Source organism: Doryrhamphus excisus, linkage group LG12 (genome assembly GCF_037039965.1).
Source record: "Doryrhamphus excisus strain RoL-2023G ecotype Guam linkage group LG12, RoL_Dexc_Guam_v1.1, whole genome shotgun sequence".
NCBI lineage: Eukaryota > Metazoa > Chordata > Actinopteri > Syngnathiformes > Syngnathidae > Doryrhamphus > Doryrhamphus excisus.
In genome coordinates, this window is record NC_136368.1 from 19,792,879 (window position 1) to 19,810,548 (window position 17,670).

At 42.0% G+C, this 17,670-nt stretch overlaps 1 protein-coding gene across 1 annotated transcript; it reads left to right on the forward strand.

The window, feature by feature from the left end:
* Positions 1–13,571: 13,571 nt before the first annotated feature.
* sox21b (SRY-box transcription factor 21b) lies at positions 13,572–15,177 on the forward strand. The gene is made up of 2 exons (XM_058082981.2): positions 13,572–13,822; positions 13,908–15,177. The coding sequence occupies exon 2, from the start codon at positions 13,924–13,926 to the stop codon at positions 14,668–14,670; it is 747 nt and encodes a 248-aa protein (XP_057938964.1). The 5' UTR covers positions 13,572–13,822; positions 13,908–13,923; the 3' UTR covers positions 14,671–15,177.
* Positions 15,178–17,670: the final 2,493 nt, after the last annotated feature.

Here is a 17,670-nt window from a genome sequence, read left to right on the forward strand (position 1 = left end):
TTTTTGACCGAGTTGTTTTTTGTTAAATTGTGATCGTTACCCGACCACCGACCAAAAGTTACACTATTTTCTATCAACACAAAAACAACAGAAATATTGAACTGGAATAAATAGTTTTTATTTTGTTGTTAACATTATACTTGGATGCAATTATTTTAAGAATATTACTCCCCATTTTTATGAATTAGAAACAGCATCTAAAGACTGTGACAAAAAAAAAAAAACCCGGCCATTAAACGACAATGTGCAAATTGCACCCTATGTAACTGCTTTTGTTGACGCCAATATGTCACATTCAATGAAAGGCTTTTTTTTTTTTTTTTATAACCTGGAAGTGTGTATGTGATAAGCAGTGATGGGACACATATGGGGCTGTCAGCCGACCGCTGGTGGGCTCTGTGTCGCCCGGTCCAGCTCCTATAATTGAAAGAAATGAGCCATGGAGCTGACACATTAGCAGGGTCCCTGGAGATGCACCACAAACACACACACACACACACACACACACATTCTGACTGTTTAAGCATACCAATTCTATCTGGCTGCAAGTGTAACCCAGACAATGTGGGGGCAAACTGGTGCCCCCCCCCACACACACACACCCACTATTGGAAGTGACACCAGCATCGGCCACCATCACTGAGGGGGGAGAAGATGAGAAACTGCCCCGCAGTGAGTTAATCAGCTCTGCCAGCACCGCCGTTTTATTCGCCGTTTATTCTCACGTTCACAACCCCCCCGGGGGCGGGGAAGGGGGACGGGGGGGGGGGGGGGGTTCCCTGTCTGTAAGGGCAGCACCTGCAGCTTCCCCAACGCTTGATTTAGAGCCGCGTATGCAACATCGCGAGGACCAGATTGCATCGAGCAGCGATGGGAACTTATTTGCACTCTGATGAGACACGCTGACCATGCATGAGTAAACCTGGCAACCGGATTCCGGCATTGCTCTGATCCTGATGCCTTGCTCAAAGTTGACAAAAAACAATGCTTTAATTAATGCTTTAATTTAATGCTTTTTTTCAGTGGTAAAATTTGGAGTTTAAGCAAAATATTTGGTTTCTTTTGGGGGGGGGGGGCACCCTCAGCCATCTCTGTGTGGAGTTTGCATGTTCTCCACGGATTCCGGTTTCCTCCCACATTCCAAAAACATGCTAGTTTAATATATGATTTTCATTCATTCATTCATTCATCTTCTACCGCTTTTCCTCACGAGGGTCGCGGGGGTGCTGGAGCCTATCCCAGCTGTCTTTGGGCAAGAGGCGGGGTACACCCTGGACTGGTGGCCAGCCAATCACAGGGCACATATAGACAAACAACCATTCACACTCACATTCATACCTATGGATAATTTGGAGTCGCTAATTAACCTAGCATGTTTTTGGAATGTGGGAGGAAACCGGAGTACCCGGAGAAAACCCACACATGCACGGGAAGAACATGCAAACTCCAAACAGAGATGGCCAAGGGTGGAATTGAACCCTGGTCTCCTAGCAGTGAGGTCTGCGCGCTAACCACTAGACCGCCGTGCCGCCCAATATATGATTTTAAAATATGAAAATTAAAAATCATCCGGGCTGCACGGCGGTCGAGTGGTTAGCGCGCAGAGCTCACAGCTAGGAGACTATAGTTCAAATCCCACCCTCGGAAATATGCCTCTTTTTACTGTATTTTATGACCAAAAAACATTGAACTGTGTTCAAAGACATTATGTCATCTTTTAAGTTGAATTCACGAATAAAGTTGAGTGTGAATGGTTGTTTGTCTATATGTGCCCTGTGATTGGCTGCCCACTAGTCCAGTGTGTACCCCACATGTGGCCCGAAGACAGCTGGGATAGGCTCAAGCACCAGGGTATAAGCGTTAGAAAATGGATGGATATAATGTCATAACTTTATCGAAACTGCAAAAAAATTTATACCGTTTATGAAATTGACAGCGATAAACCCAGCGTCACTCAACGGTTCCCTCGGTGTAATACAACGATATACACACGTGAATACACTCCTGAAGTACACATATCATATCATCAACAAACACCGCATACGACGTTGAGTCACGCTTTAGAAACGCTCTCCGGTGGTCTTTGAGTAGCAAATTTTCCCTTTTTTTTTTTTTTTTTTTTTAAATAAAGACCATCGGCGATGTTACGGCAAACATGAGCCTGAACAGCTAGCTCCAGTACGTAGTCCGCTGGCAAGGTCTCTCATCCACTTGTACGCAGAGGCTATGAATTAAACTGTTTTCTGATCCGCTCTCACCAGTCTGCTTTCCATTATTATTATTAGTCACATTTAGCGTATTATAACCCTGATGCAAGGCCCATTTCCAATGGGGGGACTTGAACGAGCGGCAAATATACTACAGAAAAAAAAAAAAAATTATTGTAAGAGAAAAAGTACAGTAAGAATAGAAAAGCAATAGACATAATGGGAAAGCTTTCTCTCTGAGAGCTCCCTTTTCTCCAAACAACCTTCCTCTCTGTGCCATCAGAGCGGATTGTCATTAAATGCATCCATGCATCCTGAAAGAGGCTTTTAATTTGGAGTGGAGCTCAAACAAAAAAGGAGGAAAGCTGAGGGGCGCCGAGTATGACTCAATGTTTATAACCTTGCTATAGACAATCTACCAATGGCGAGCAAATGAATGACGAAGGCTTTAAAGCGCACCGGGGTGGAACTTATTTGCATTATTGTTTTGTCCGTGATGCTAAAGTGATGCGTGGTTTGCTTTTGTGAGATGTTTCTGAATAATCTCAACTCAAGCATCCTTATTGTCGAGGAGAATGTGCTGGAGAACTCAAGCTGGTGTTTTGTGTCTCTGAAAAGGAACACACTTTTAAACGGGAAGAATAGGATTGTATTTATTGATTTGCAGGAGCTTGAAAGATATGAATCTTGAAGATGAATGTACACTTATGATAAGATGCAAAAAGCATTTTTTTTCCAAAGCTGTCAGCCCCCCCCTCGCCCTCCTCCTCTCTCCATTTTGCTAACTGATGCTCAAAGCTGACCAAGCATCAGCTGATAAATGGGCCTTTTGAATTGATGGCAAGCTGGAGGAAAAAGAGATAATCCCAGATAATGTGGACACAGTTTTCATTTCTTGTCACCCAATTAAACTGCAATTATCCCGAGTGCAGGAGAGGAGAAAAGTGGAAAGAATGGCCAAAGAATAAAAGAGCGCGGGGCTCCCTGGGACACTCTCTCTAGCAGACACATTAGCCCAGATTCGCTCCGTTCTGATAAAAAAAAGAAAGCCCCCCCTTTTCTTGCACTTGGCAGCGCACAGTGAGAGGTGGACCATCTGCAACCTGGGGCTGCACACAAGAATGCCTGTACAACGTTTGCGCCATTAGAAAAAGATCCAAATGTAAACAGGTTGTGCCCCACAACCCCCCCGCGCGTTTTTGTGCGGCGCTCCGAAGTGTCTTTAACCGAGCGCATAAAAGGTTTGATCCGTGTAGATTTTTCATGTTATTATCATGCTAATGTCCGTGACACATTGTCGGCGGGGACAAAAGTGTATATTTTGTGGAGGCTTTGTCGTCAGTGACTGGTCATGGTAAGAACCCGTGGAGCAAACCACACAGGGGGGGGGGGTTCAAGAAGCAACACACAAAGCTTGCGGCACATCCAAAAACTGCTTGGACAGAGAACTTGGGGGCATCTACAGGTCCAAAAACCTCAGTCGCTAGTTGCTGATAATTCATAAATATATAAAGAACCTTTACGGACTGACTTGGGAATGTTTTCATGTATTTATACAAGGGCTGTCGAATGATTACAAAATGTAATCTAATTAATCAGTTTAGGTTTCAAATTAATCACGATTAATCACCATTTCCTACAATGTTTATTTTTGCTGTATTTTATAAACACGACGATAAATTACAGGAAACAATTATACATTACGGCTGCACGGCGCAGAGTGGGTACCACGCAGGCCTCACAGCTAGGAGACCCGAGTTCAATTCCACCCTCAAAAAAAACAAAAAAACATGCTAGGTTAATTAACGACTCCAAATTGTCCAGGTATGAATGTGAGTGTGAATGGTTGTTTGTCTATATGTGCCCTGTGATTGGCTGGCCACCAGTCCAGGGTGTAACCCGCCTCTCGGGCGAAGACAGCTGGGATAGGCTCCAGGACCTTCGAGACCCAAGCAGTAGAAAATGAATTCATAATTAATCATGATTAATCACCATTTGGGCTGCACGGCGGACGAGTGGTTAGCCTCACAGCGAGGAGACCGGAGTTCAATTCCACCCTTGGCCATCTCTGTGTGGAGTTTGCATGTTCTCCCCGTGCATGCGTGGGTTTTCTCCGGGTACTCCGGTTTCCTCCCACTTTTCAAAAACATGCTAGGTTAATTAGCGACTCCAAATTGTCCATAGGTATGAATGTGAGTGTGAATGGTTGTTTGTCTATATGTGCCCTGTGATTGGCTGGCCACCAGTCCAGGGTGTACCCCGCCTCTCGCCCGAAGACAGCTGGGATAGGCTCCAGTATGTCCGCGACCCTCGTGAGGACAAGCGGTAGAAAATGAATGAATAATTAATCATGATTAATCACCATTTGCCCTGCACGAGTGGTTAGGCTCACAGCTAGGAGACCGGAATTCAATTCCACCCTCGGACATCTGGAGTTTGCATGTTCTCCCCGTGCATGCGTGGGTTTTCTCCGGGTACTCCGGTTTCCTCCCACATTCCAAAAACATGCTAGGTTAATTAGCGACACCAAATTGTCCATAGTTATGTGAATGGTTAGGGTTAATTAATCATGATTAATCACCATTTGGGCTGCATGGCGGTTGAGTGGTTAGCCTCACAGCGAGGAGACCGGACTTCAATTCCACCCTCGGCAATTTTCTGACTCCCTCTCCAAACGAACCTACTAGTTTGACGTTCTCCGATTTCAGATCTACATTTGCAATAAGAGTGACTGTTGTAGTCATTAGATGAGATCCAGCTCCAGAACCCTCGCAGTATGCCTCACACACCTATGACGTGTATTTGAAATGTACCGGTACTCGCCACTAATGAACAGCAGCCGTGATGCGTTCAACAACCGCCGAACAAAGTGCGAATTCTCGATACTTTTCGATAAAGCGTTGTCAGCGAAGCATACAAATTTTTATTAAATTGATCAATTCCAAAAGTTTTGTGTTTTCAAGCTTTAAAATGTCATCTTAATAAATAGTCAACATGACGCTGTTGTTATCATCTTGTGTGAATAATAAAACAACCCAGAGATGCTTTTGTAAGGTTTGGGTGAACTCTCCAGTGGCAGAAAATCTAAAGAGGTGAATTAATGCCTTTTGTAATTACACTTCCTCTTAGCAATTATCACTGGGGACAATTTATGGATTAAACATATTGATTTCACTTGACTCTTGGCAGGACTTAATTTGAGCAGAGAAGATACTTTAATCCTATGGGATGCAAACAGCCCCCATGGGGGGGGGGGGTTGAGGGTGCTCACGGAGGAGGGGTGGCAGCCCTCTTTAGTCAGCATCCCCGAGGACGATAATGCAACACTAGCCAGGCCCCGGCCTTTTGTGAAGCTATCTATTTTGAGTGTATACCTTTCTGTGAATATTGACTTTCACCAAACAACTAAAGTGCAAACCGGAGGAGCATTTTCGGATGAGTAAATTTATTAATCTTCACGCAGCCGATTAGCGCTTTGAAGTGTGATTTTTGAGCGGGGAATGTTCCTCGCTTTGCTCGTCCTACCCTCTGAGGCTGCTTAGATAAACCGAGGGGGGTAGGAATGGAAGGCAATAAACAGATTACTTCAAATCATTAGACAAACATCTTAACACACTGGGCGTCTGCTTTACCGATAAGTGGAAGTCGTCTGAGAAGGAGGGAGCATCCATGGTTGTTATGCCGGAATCAGAACCGGCGATGTTGCTGATGATGCCGAGTTGGGAACACTATGTCGACATTTTATCAATACAACCCCTGCCAGTGATGATCTCCCTCTCTTCTTCACTCACTCACCCCATCATGAATAATGGCCCGATTGGGCGAGCGACACCAGAGGACTTAGCATAAATGTTGTCTTGTGTTCATCAAAATAATGAAATCATCATAGACAGCCGCCCCTCCCCCGCAAACATGCTAGTGCTGACAGGATATGCGCCCTCTCATTGATCACTGTCATTCAGAAACATACACACGCCATGCCAATGCTACCGTGTATAAGAACACGGTATTTGCATGTGGAGTATCTTCCCTTACATGTAAACAGAGCTCACGTTTACATGAGGAGTTTTTCTCTTTCCGAATGACCTTTCCGAAAGCAATGGTGTACATGGAAAGGAATATTCCAATCGCGTGTCTCCATGCGCCGCTATAATCAACCAGAATAGTCAATGGGGCATGCCCAGTAAAACGTAAACACCAACATCACGTGATACCGACTTCCTGGAGTTTTTCTTCCACTTGTTGGAATAACTCCGTATTGCCAGTTTTTCCTTCGTCCAGTCTTGAAATTTTGTTTGAATCAAAAACAAACTTTCCTTAGCAGTCCAGTGCTGATTGGTCGCCTCCATTTTTTAAAAACGGAAGAACGTCTGGAGCTGCGTGTTACGTCATATCTCAGCATTGGCTGAAAGAACGCACCCGGGAACAGGAAAAGATAAAGTTCAATCTTGCTAATATTTGATAATGAAGCTGGGCACATGTTTTATATAGATATGTATTTTCTTTTGGAATAAAAGTGGACTTGTGAATGGCGTATAGAAGGGTTTAGATTCTGTTCCACAGATGGCGCTAATGCACACCAAAGCTGCTTGCCAACCGCCAATAAACAACAGAAGAAGAAGAAGAACGCAGTCTGACAACTTTCCGTTTGAGCGGGTACAAGATACCTCAATCGGATTGGGGAAAGGAATATTCCACCCCTGGGAATCCCATTATATATTCATTGGGATTGGCACTTTTCTTTGGGAATGAGGTGTATACAAAGGTTACATTCTTTCCGTTTCAGCAAATAACCCGAATGGAATTGGAATATTTGGGTCCATGTATACGTGGCTAATGACACACATAAACGGTTCCAGTATTGACGCTTTCATTCTGTTGAAGTTCTGATTCCTCGGTCGGTAAAAGTGTTAATTGGCCTGCCGGTTAGCATTTGCACCAATCAATCAGTCCACTTCAGTCCACAAGTGGTTAGTTGTGTTAGTCCGTTGGTCGGTCAGTCAGTCAGTCCAATATTTTGTTTGTTAGATTGACATCATTGAGTTGGTTCATCAGTTAGTTGAGTTGAGTCCACTCTTTCGTTGTTATTTATATGCTTGGTTGATTTGTCAATCGGTTGGTTGGTTGGTTGGTTGGTTAGACCGTTCACTTGTTTAATTGAAGAACGCAGTCTGACAACTTTCCGTTTGAGCGGGTACAAGATACCTCAATCGGATTGGGGAAAGGAATATTCCACCCCTCTGAATCCCATTATATATTCATTGGGATTGGCACTTTTCTTTGGGAATGAGGTGTATACAAAGGTTACATTCTTTCCGTTTGAGCAAATAACCCAAATGGAATTGGAATATTTGGGTCCATGTAAACGTGACGATTGGTACCATTCGATAAGATCGATTTATGGCATAAAAAATGGATATCAGTTCATACTGATTAGCAACATTGGCACACAAGTGATATCGTGCTCCACACCTTTCACCTTTGGATCGTAAATATGTGTAACCGACATCCAGAGACCAAAGACCAATTTACTCAATTTACCTGGGGACCGCTGGAGGTAGTGCCTGGGTGAGGCTGGGCCCCATGAAGTATAGGGAGTATTGCTCGGGAATTTTACGGTACTTCACAATACAGTATGATACGCAATTCATGGCTCATGATAATGAGAAACTAAAAAATGTCCATCACAGCTTTTGTCGTGACTTTTTCCGAATGGAATCTTTCTGAATGACTTTTCCAAAAACAATAGCCATGTTTACATGAGGAATTTTTCCTCTTTCTGAATGACTTTTCCAAAAACAATGGTATACATGGAAAGGAATATTCCAATCTCTTGTCTACATGCGGCGCTATAATCAACCAGAATAGTCAATGGGGCATGCCCAGTAAAACGTAAACACCAACATCACGTGATACCGACTTCCTGGAGTTTTTCTTACACTTGTTGGAATAACGCTGTATTGCCAGTTTTTCCTTTGTCCAGTTTGGATCAAAAACGGGCAGTGTGCTCACCGCCATTTTTAAAACTGATGAGCATCTCTAGCTACTTTTTAAAATGGAAAAAAAAAATCAGTTCTCGGGTCAAGCTGCCGCCATCTTAAAACCTTTAACTGTACTTGCTTATGTTAAACAGATGAAAAACTTAAAGTCTCATTTTATTCCCAATGTTACATGTAGTGAAAGTCACACTCAATTAAAACGAATGTGACCTCGAGTGTACATCGAATGTGTCGCAAAAAAAAAAAAACTGCAAAAAGTTAAAGAATAAGCAAATAACACGCAGAAGTAGTCATTTGATGCTCAAATGCTTTGCAACTAATCATATTTTTCATGAAAATTGCGGTCAGAGTCCAAAGTTCAATATCTCGACAAACAAATCCAAAGCAACTCAGTAAACTCAGTAGCCTGTACCTTTAAGAAACCCAAACAAAGACAACTCTAAAGCTAATTAATATACACTAATTTAGTTACGTATTGAGGGTTTGTTTCGGAATAAACGTGAACGCAACCCCAAGTCAGGGTTATATTTCCACTCCAATAAATTACATCCTTGTCGTTTGTCCTGTATACATGGTCTCATGAATATATGATTTGATCATATTTAACTTTTCACTCTTTCCTTTCTGCTGGCATGAGCATTCTTGACCCCGGACAGTAATAGCAACTCTTAATGCATTCTCACCTTTTATTCGCACAACACAAAACCCCACACTATCGCGGCATTACCTCGCCCGCTTCGCGAACGCAGAGGGGGGGAACTTGCGGCAGAGGTTAAAGGTGACTAATAAGCTGGAAACGCTATTGCAGACAACTTCTGCAGCAAGGGGTCTTTGATGTGGCGCATACATATACGCACGACAAACAAGTCGCACATTCTTGTGTTGAAGGACGGCGGGGCTATGAAAGCCAAAAAACGCTGCCCGTTACGCAGCGCTGCCACGGGGGGGGGGGGTTCAAGGAGATTGGATCACGTTTTGTTTTGCGGCGCTGCCTCGATTCAGCCTCCGATATAAAAGAAGAGAACAGTCTTTGTGGGGTTGCAGGGAAACCTGGCGGGAGAGCGGGGCTAAGAATGAAAAAAAAAAAAAAAACCTTAGTGCATCACTTTTCACCGATCTTCAACTGGAAGTACAACACGTAATCAGAAAGATGCGTCTTTTCTTCTACCAGTTCGCTGTGATGAGTTAGCAAGACCTGTAGTGATAAAAGCTGATAGGATAGGGGTCGCTATCAGGTGGCAGTGTGGGTAATTACAACTCTCTATTTGGGGCTTTGCAGCGATGCCGTCGACGATAAGGGCCGCATATAATGAGGAAGAAAAGGGTGCCGGTGATAATGTATCTGCTAAATGGTTCAAAATAGTCTATCTCAGGGAGAAGTCATAGCCTGCAGGGAGGTGTGCATCTCACGAACCAAGGATATGTGGATGCTAAACATCCAGCTTCCAGGCTTTAGTGATAATCACAAATCAAAAAAATCTGACTTTTCACCAATCACATCAGTTTTTTTTTTTCTTCTTCTTAACAATTCAGGGCATTTGCTACTATTTCGTTTGCCCCGAGACACAGAGGAGATATTCAAGCAAGGTGAGATTACATTTAATACTATGACAAGCTCAAGGTTTGAAGACGGAGGTCTTATCGAGTTCCCGAGCGGCACACCCATTCTCCTTCCATAATGTGCTTTCAAAGTTTGTTGTACACGTCGGCTCAAGTCCTCCCAATGACTATCAATCCTCTTTTCTCCCTCTTTAGCGTCACATCACAAGCGCTGACACAAACACTCCGCTCAGTCCTGAGGGCAGCATTGTGATTCACACACACACACACACACACACAGGATCATGACCACCATCAATAGTATTTGCACTAACGTGATTAACTTAATACTGCGGTCTATGACAGGATTATTTCTCAATTCCTCCTGATATGCGTAATATTTAGGTGGTGGTTGAGTAAATATTTTGGTTCTTCACCAAAATAATTCTCACACACACACAAAGACACGAAAGTCTGCCCCGAGGTGCAATAAAGACTGTATAATTAGAATGATTAAAGAGCCGCACAACTAATTTGGCAGCCGTTGAATGCGTTTGCGAGTACACAGCGTTCAAAATAGGTCACATCTTTAAAACCACAAGCAAATACTAAACTTTATTCACTTGAATTATACCCGTGTGACTCATTTGGAGGTGACGCCGAAGTCGACATTGTCTCCTTATATGCAAGCCCGTCATTATGTCGCCCAACACTTAAGCGCGCTTTCTGTGCATTGTGAGAGCCGTAAAGAAAAAAAACCTCATTAGCCAAAATGCCTTCTAATCTAAACAGAGTCATCTTTAAATAGAAATCCATTGGATCTTTTACACGTTTAAACTGTTTGTCATTAGCACTTTATCAAAGGCTCGCTTGAGATAAGATTCTGGCTTCTAATGGGATGTGGCTTGTGACTAATTGACCGTCAATATCAATCACATCATGTACACAGCACCTTTGTCCGATATGTATGCCGTATATATCCAGTGTTTTCATTTTGTGTCCTCTTTTCTAAAAACACATGCACATTATTTATGGCGCTGTTATCATAAGCTTCCTGATTCTATTTATCCCATCAGTTAATTACAAAACTGGACTAATATTGGTTGAAACAATGCACACACACATTTAGACAGAAAATCAATCAGTTCAGACATCTTAATCTGGAAAATCTGGATTGCTGAAAATGAAAGAAAGATGGAGGACGGTGCACAATGTTGAAGGAAGGCCATGTTTGCCATTGATGGAATAAGATGCAGGTTGCTGAAGTTGAAGAAGATGCAGGCGAAAAATGCAAGGTCGGTGAACGGTGCCGAGCGTGGAAGATGAAGACACGGGCAGGAAGGAAGGCACCGCATCCGAGCGAAGACGATGCAGCCAACGCAAGGTGAGACGTGCAGGCAGAAGGGTCGGGTAGCCAAAGGAGGAGGAGGAGGAGGAGGAGGAGGAGGGTGCATACGGAAGGTGGGAGGCTCATGCAGGTAAAATAAAGAAAAGATAAGACAGTAGAAAGGTTAAAAAAAATGGGAATTGAAGGTGCAAGGAAGCAAGGAATGAACATGAAACCCATGAAGACAGGTGGAAGACAAATCAAGAGGAAGGTTCAGGAAGTTGAAGAACAAGAAGGCAGGCATTTGAAGGAGGAAAGTGATGGTTGGATGCAACAGAAGATGCACGTACGCAAATGTACGCACAGCGTGTGACGTTGAGGAAGAAAGATATGGCTTCAGGTGCTTCATGCAGGAGACAATTGAAGGCAATTGAAGTCAACATGACGACAAGGAAGGTGCAGGAAGTTGAAGGACACCTTCTCTTATAATTCAGAACTTTGTACACAAAACAGACACTGATTAAAGTTGCTGCAAAGCTCCATACTGTATTATTATTATTATTATTATTATTATTACACATGAAAAGGCTGTTTATATTTTATTATCCCCATTTAGAACCTGTCCTCCCTGTGCTGTATTTGTGGCTGGTTGAGCAGAATAAAGTGTTTTGGTGATATCATAAAGATCCTTGCACCTTCAGGGGATGCTCTATTTCAGAGTGATGGCTGCCTCACTATGTTTTTTTTTATTTTTTTTAGTGGGAGGGGGAGTCAAATGTGTGATCTGTGTGGGTATAGAGGACAGTGTCCCCATGGGCTTGTTGTTGCTGTCTGCCTTCTATATTTGCATGCTATTTTTTTTCTTCTTATTCAAGTCTTATCTGGTCTGTGTGCTGTGAGGTGGCAGCGGCTGGCACATGGTTCCCGTCTCAGAGGTTGCATGGACCCATGCAGGGAGGCTTTATCTGCAGGTAATTCTCCCAGCGCTCACTAACTCATCTTGAATTATTTAAGTGTTATTTCCAGGCTGACATGGAAGGGTTGGAAAGATGGGGAGGACGCAGGTGAGGAGGGTTTATGTTATTATGTTTGTTTTGTTTTTTTTTTTTTATTATTTGTGGGAGCATAACTTAATAAAAGCCACTTGTGCATGTAGGAAAAAAAGAAATACCCCCAAATGAGAATACATATATATTTTTTATATTGCATAAAGAGGCCTAAAAATGAAAAAAATAAAATAAAGTAAATAAATAACGTGCAAATTTAAGAAATGCAATAGATAAATTATGCAAGGAGAAATGCAAATAATGGATTTGTAATAACAATAATTACAAAATATATTTTTTTAAACTACAAGCTCAGAGACAAATATGCATAGTCATTTCCCGCCATAACTTATTCAAATTAATTCATTGCAAGTTAACCCTTTTTTTTTTAACCACGAGAGCCACGTGCAACGCTGCTGCGCGTGCAGGAAATGGAGCGACTCATAGCAGGAATTCTATCCAACTATTTTTATTTCATCTCTCACCTGTTTATCCAATATAATCCACACCACAACAAAGTCAATTCACGAAAATATGTAATAATAATAAATGCTTTCCATAAATATAAAAATGAAAATATTACAGCAGCAATGAAACAATTCAATTTTGGCACGTGACTTCATTTTGGCACGTGACAGCTTTCATTGAAAAAGCAGTCAACAATTCTTCAATAATAACAAAAATTAGCATTATTGTTACTGGGTAAACAATATAATTCACTATTTTTTTTAAAAAAAAAAGCGAATTGAATTGAATTCCATATTAATTTAAACGCTGGACCTGCAGCCTAATTCGTCTTTTATATCATTATTCCAGTCCTCTGTTGTATCCTTCGTTTTTTTTTTGTACATATTTTGTACATATATAATAAGTAGAGAGAAGAACAAACCACTTAAACCAACAATTTACTCAACAAGTCCGAGCTGATAAGTGTAATTGCGAAGTAGAATCTTGCAGTTGTCGACTGGCTGCCCTTGGGAGGGTCTTTTGAAGTGAAAGGAGAGGAAAAGTGGGGGGAATTAAAAAAAAAAAAAAAAAAGAAAAAGAAAGGACGGCTGGTGGTTTGAGGAAAGTAATTAATTTTAACCAAGCGCGATTAGAAACACTTCAAACCTCCTCAGTGGCTCAATATTGGAGCCAAATGTGAGGATATTAAAGAATATATGGTTTGCTCGTATAGTCGCTAAAGGTGTTGGAATGACGTGGGGAGGGGGGGGGCATTTAGAGGTAAAATAAGGGCAGGTAAGGCCGTGTGAAATGAATTCAAAAATACCACCAATATGGACGCCCGCATAAAAGAAATAAATGATTAAACAATACAACGACAAAGACTGCCCTCCATATCTAAAAAGTGGTTTTGCTTCTCTTTTAAACACAGAATGAGAATTTACAGGAAGTGGGGGTAAAAAAAAAAAAAAAAAAAAAAACGCTTCCATGATGGTGGCGTACTGCGCATGCGCCAGAGCGCACTTTCACTACCTGCCACACAGGCAGTATTTCACACGGGGCCACGCAGAGTTCTCATCCACTTGCGTGTACGCTGCTGCTGATGCTGGAGGACACTCCGAGTGGTTTTTCTTACAGCATCTTTTGCTTTTGTCGTGGATATTATTAGCATGAATTGGATAATACAACATTCATAAAGAGTTTTTTTTTTTTTAAATCAGAAGACAATCACGGCTGTGATGAAGAATTGAAGTTTCAGTAAGTATACACACTCATGACGTGTGGCTTGTAAATTAATTTGAAGTGTATATTATTTATGTATATACTTTATTCTACTATATAGAGAGTTGGTGCCAACTATGTCGAAACCAATGGATCACGTAAAGCGTCCTATGAATGCCTTCATGGTGTGGTCCAGAGCACAGAGGAGGAAAATGGCTCAGGAGAACCCCAAAATGCACAACTCGGAGATCAGCAAGAGGTTAGGCGCCGAGTGGAAACTTCTCACGGAGTCCGAGAAGAGGCCCTTCATCGACGAAGCCAAGCGGCTCCGAGCCATGCATATGAAGGAGCACCCCGACTACAAGTACCGACCCAGGCGGAAGCCGAAGACCCTGATGAAAAAGGACAAGTTCTCCTTCCCGGTGCCGTATAACCTCGGGGAGCACGACGCGCTTAAAGTCAGCGGCCTCTCCGCGGGAGGTCTCCCCGAGAGTGTCATCGGGAACCCGGACAAGGCTGCGGCTGCAGCTGCCGCCGCAGCCGCTCGGGTCTTCTTTAACCCGTCCATGTCCACGAACCCTTACTCCTTTTTTGACTTGGGCTCCAAAATGACAGAGCTTTCCCCGCACTCTTTCCCTTACGCGTCCCCGCTGGGGTACCCACCTGCAGGGGCGACTGCTTTCACGGGTACAGGGGGTGCCGGCGTCGGTGGAGGGACCCACACCCACTCGCACCCTTCACCCGGGAACCCAGGCTACATGATCCCTTGTAACTGCACCGCGTGGCCCTCCACTGGACTCCAACCCCCACTCGCGTATATCCTGCTCCCCGGGATGGGGAAGCCTCAACTCGAACCTTATCCCGCCTACGCCGCGGCGTTATGATCGACGCAATGACAGAATTAAAAAAAAAAATAATGATGCAATAGTTTGGTTATGCATGCACAAACGTGTACATGTGATAACGTGTGCATATATCACATGTACTATATGGATCAATACCTTTATTTAAGGTCTCCGTGAGCGCTCGCCAAACTTTTGCCAAGGGATAAAAATGGACACTTCAATGTGGCAGAGACGTGGAAAAGACGAAAAAAAAAAACTTGTATCCACTTTGCACCTGTTGGAATTGGACATTCGTGGGTCCATGCACCGTGGGAGGATTGTGACACTCACAATGTGTACCTGCAAGACAAAAAAAAGAGAAAAAAAAACATGTACAGTCCAGTTATTTGCCGTTCTAGGCTTTGTGTTTGAGACATCTCCAAGCAGGATCAGTTCACTATAGCATCATGTGTACATTTAGAGTTTTTAAACCCTTTTTCTAGATGTCTGTAATATTTATTGTTTTAGTGGAATCTATGGTGAGCAAATAAAAAGGACAAGACTGTATTTGCACATGAGAGAGGATGTAATTTATTTCCCCCTCAAATAACAAATTAAAAAAAAAACTTGTATTATGTGCAGCAGGGATTTAAAAAAAACAAATTTTTGTACTAACTCTTAAGGAATTTGTATTTTTGTGTTTTATTTGACAGTTTTCACTTATGGCAAAACACCACAATAACATTAATAATCACAAGAACAATAAAAGTAATTCGGATTATTAATTATTTCTGTGTGCAGTTGAAATGTAAGTGTAAAATATAATCCACACCAAAAAGGCCACTCCCCCCCCCCAAAAAAAAACAATTTAATACAATTTCTTTGTATTTAAAGTGCATGCACCCACAAATGTGCATTTATAATCTGAATTAAATGGGACGTGCACAACCTGCTGATCACCTGTCATGTATGTGTATGTGTGTTTATGTGTGTTTATGTGTGTGTGTGTGTGTGGACACTGAATTTCAATTTATGCCCCTCCTAGATTACATTGGGAGATTAATTCACAAGGATTGAAGCGATTATGCAAAACTAATTTGGACAGTCCAGGGATAATTATCTCCGTCATGGTTAATTAAACCCTTTGAGTGGAGCAACACCCTGATCTCTTCCCCTCCACAGAACTTCCTCCTTAGAGGGACTGCCACCACCTTTTCCCTGAAAAAGAACAATTTGCCAAAATAAATTAAATCACACTTGCTTGACTATATTATTTATTTTAATTGAAAATTGAGTCTTTAATATTTCTGGACTAGTTATGATATAACATAACCCTTTAAGACGGTGTAATGGAAATGCATTAAGAGTTCAGGTTCTTCAATTTCTTTCTTCTTCTTTGGCCTTTTTATTATATTTTCCTTAGAAGGGGTGGAAAAGGGAATGAATGCTGAAAGAACTTTTCGCCCCCCCCCCTCTTCCCGTCTCTTCTCTGGGAGCGTTTAGACGGTCGAGGAGGTTTTGTTTGCGAACAAAACGTGGGTTGGGAGGTTTTGTGAAAGTGTTGTTTGTTGAAGTGGAGCTGGGAGAAAAGCGGCTGCTCTCCCTCATTGTGAGGAAAGCAATCAGTGGTATTTGGAAAACTGTTAGCATTGTGCACTTCTTCTGTGTCCATTGTGCAGGATTTCTTTTCACAAGGTTTTTTTTCTTTTTTTTTTTTTCTTCTTCTTCTTTCCAAGCGATCCAGCTGGCCGGAGTGAATAGCGGTGCAATGTGTACACGCTTTGTCCCTGCAAGCCCTTCAAGTAGCCCACACTGAATGGAGTGAGTTGACACTGCATGACAGTGAAACAACATAATAAAAAATACATGAGCCCGTGAATAGGAGCAGGCGCATAAATAAATAAAATGGGTGGCCAAAACTGGATAAACTGAATGACAAAACGGTGAAAGAAGAGGGGGGGGGGTGACAAAAAGATATTTAACACGGCAGATTAGCATTAGAATGCCATCTACAAACCAGAACAATTGATGAATGGATTCACCGGCCAAGAAAGAAATGGACTAAATGCCTTTTGAATGGATAGCCTATGTTTTCTCTGTCTAAGACAGGCCTTGAATGGGAAAAGGTGGAGATGCAACTATGGAAAAAGAAGTGGCAGAAGAAAAGAACTTCCTATTAAAATGTTTTTGGGTCTGGGCTCCAAGGTGTTCAAGTGAACAAGGCCCAGGTTGCAAATTATTACATTTGTGAGGAAAAAACATGTCAGGTGACAAGATTAAAAAGTCACAAGTCTCAAAGTTAGTAGTCATATTTGTGGGGTTACAGGCAACAGTCAAGTAATAGTCAGAGAGTATAAGCCTGCTATCACACCTAACAAGTTGCAAGGGTGAAGTCACAATATTAGGAGAAAAAAAGTCATCAGGCTCTCAGATTAATGTCATATTTGAAAAAACATTAAGTCATTTTAAAAGGAAAAAAAGTTGTATGGACATGAGGACGTTACAAGAATCAAACTGTAAAGTAATCAGAACGTAAGTCAAAGGTGGTAATATGACATAAGTTGGAAGTGAAGTCCAAAAATTTTTAAATCGGGCACAATAAAAAGGTATGACGATTCGGAATTTTCGGAAGTCACAATATTAGGAGAAAAAAGTCATCAGGTTCTCAGATTAATGTCATATTTGAGAAGACATTAAGTCATTTTAAAAGCAAAAAAAGTTGTATGGACATGAGGACGTTACAAGAATCAAACTGTAAAGTAATCAGAACGTAAGTCAAAGGTGGTAATATGACAAAGTTGGAAGATTACAAGGAAAATGTCAGCAGGTTTTTCAAATAAAGTCCAAAAATGTTAAAATCGGGCACAATAAAAAGGTATGACGATTCGGAATTTTCGGAAGTCACAGTATTAGGAGAAAAAAAGTCATCAGGCTCTCAGATTAATGTCGTATTTGAGAAGACATTAAGTCATTTTAAAAGGAAAAAAAGTTGTATGGACATAAGGATGTTACAAGAATCAAATCATAAAGTAATCAGAACGTAACTCAAAAGTGGTAATA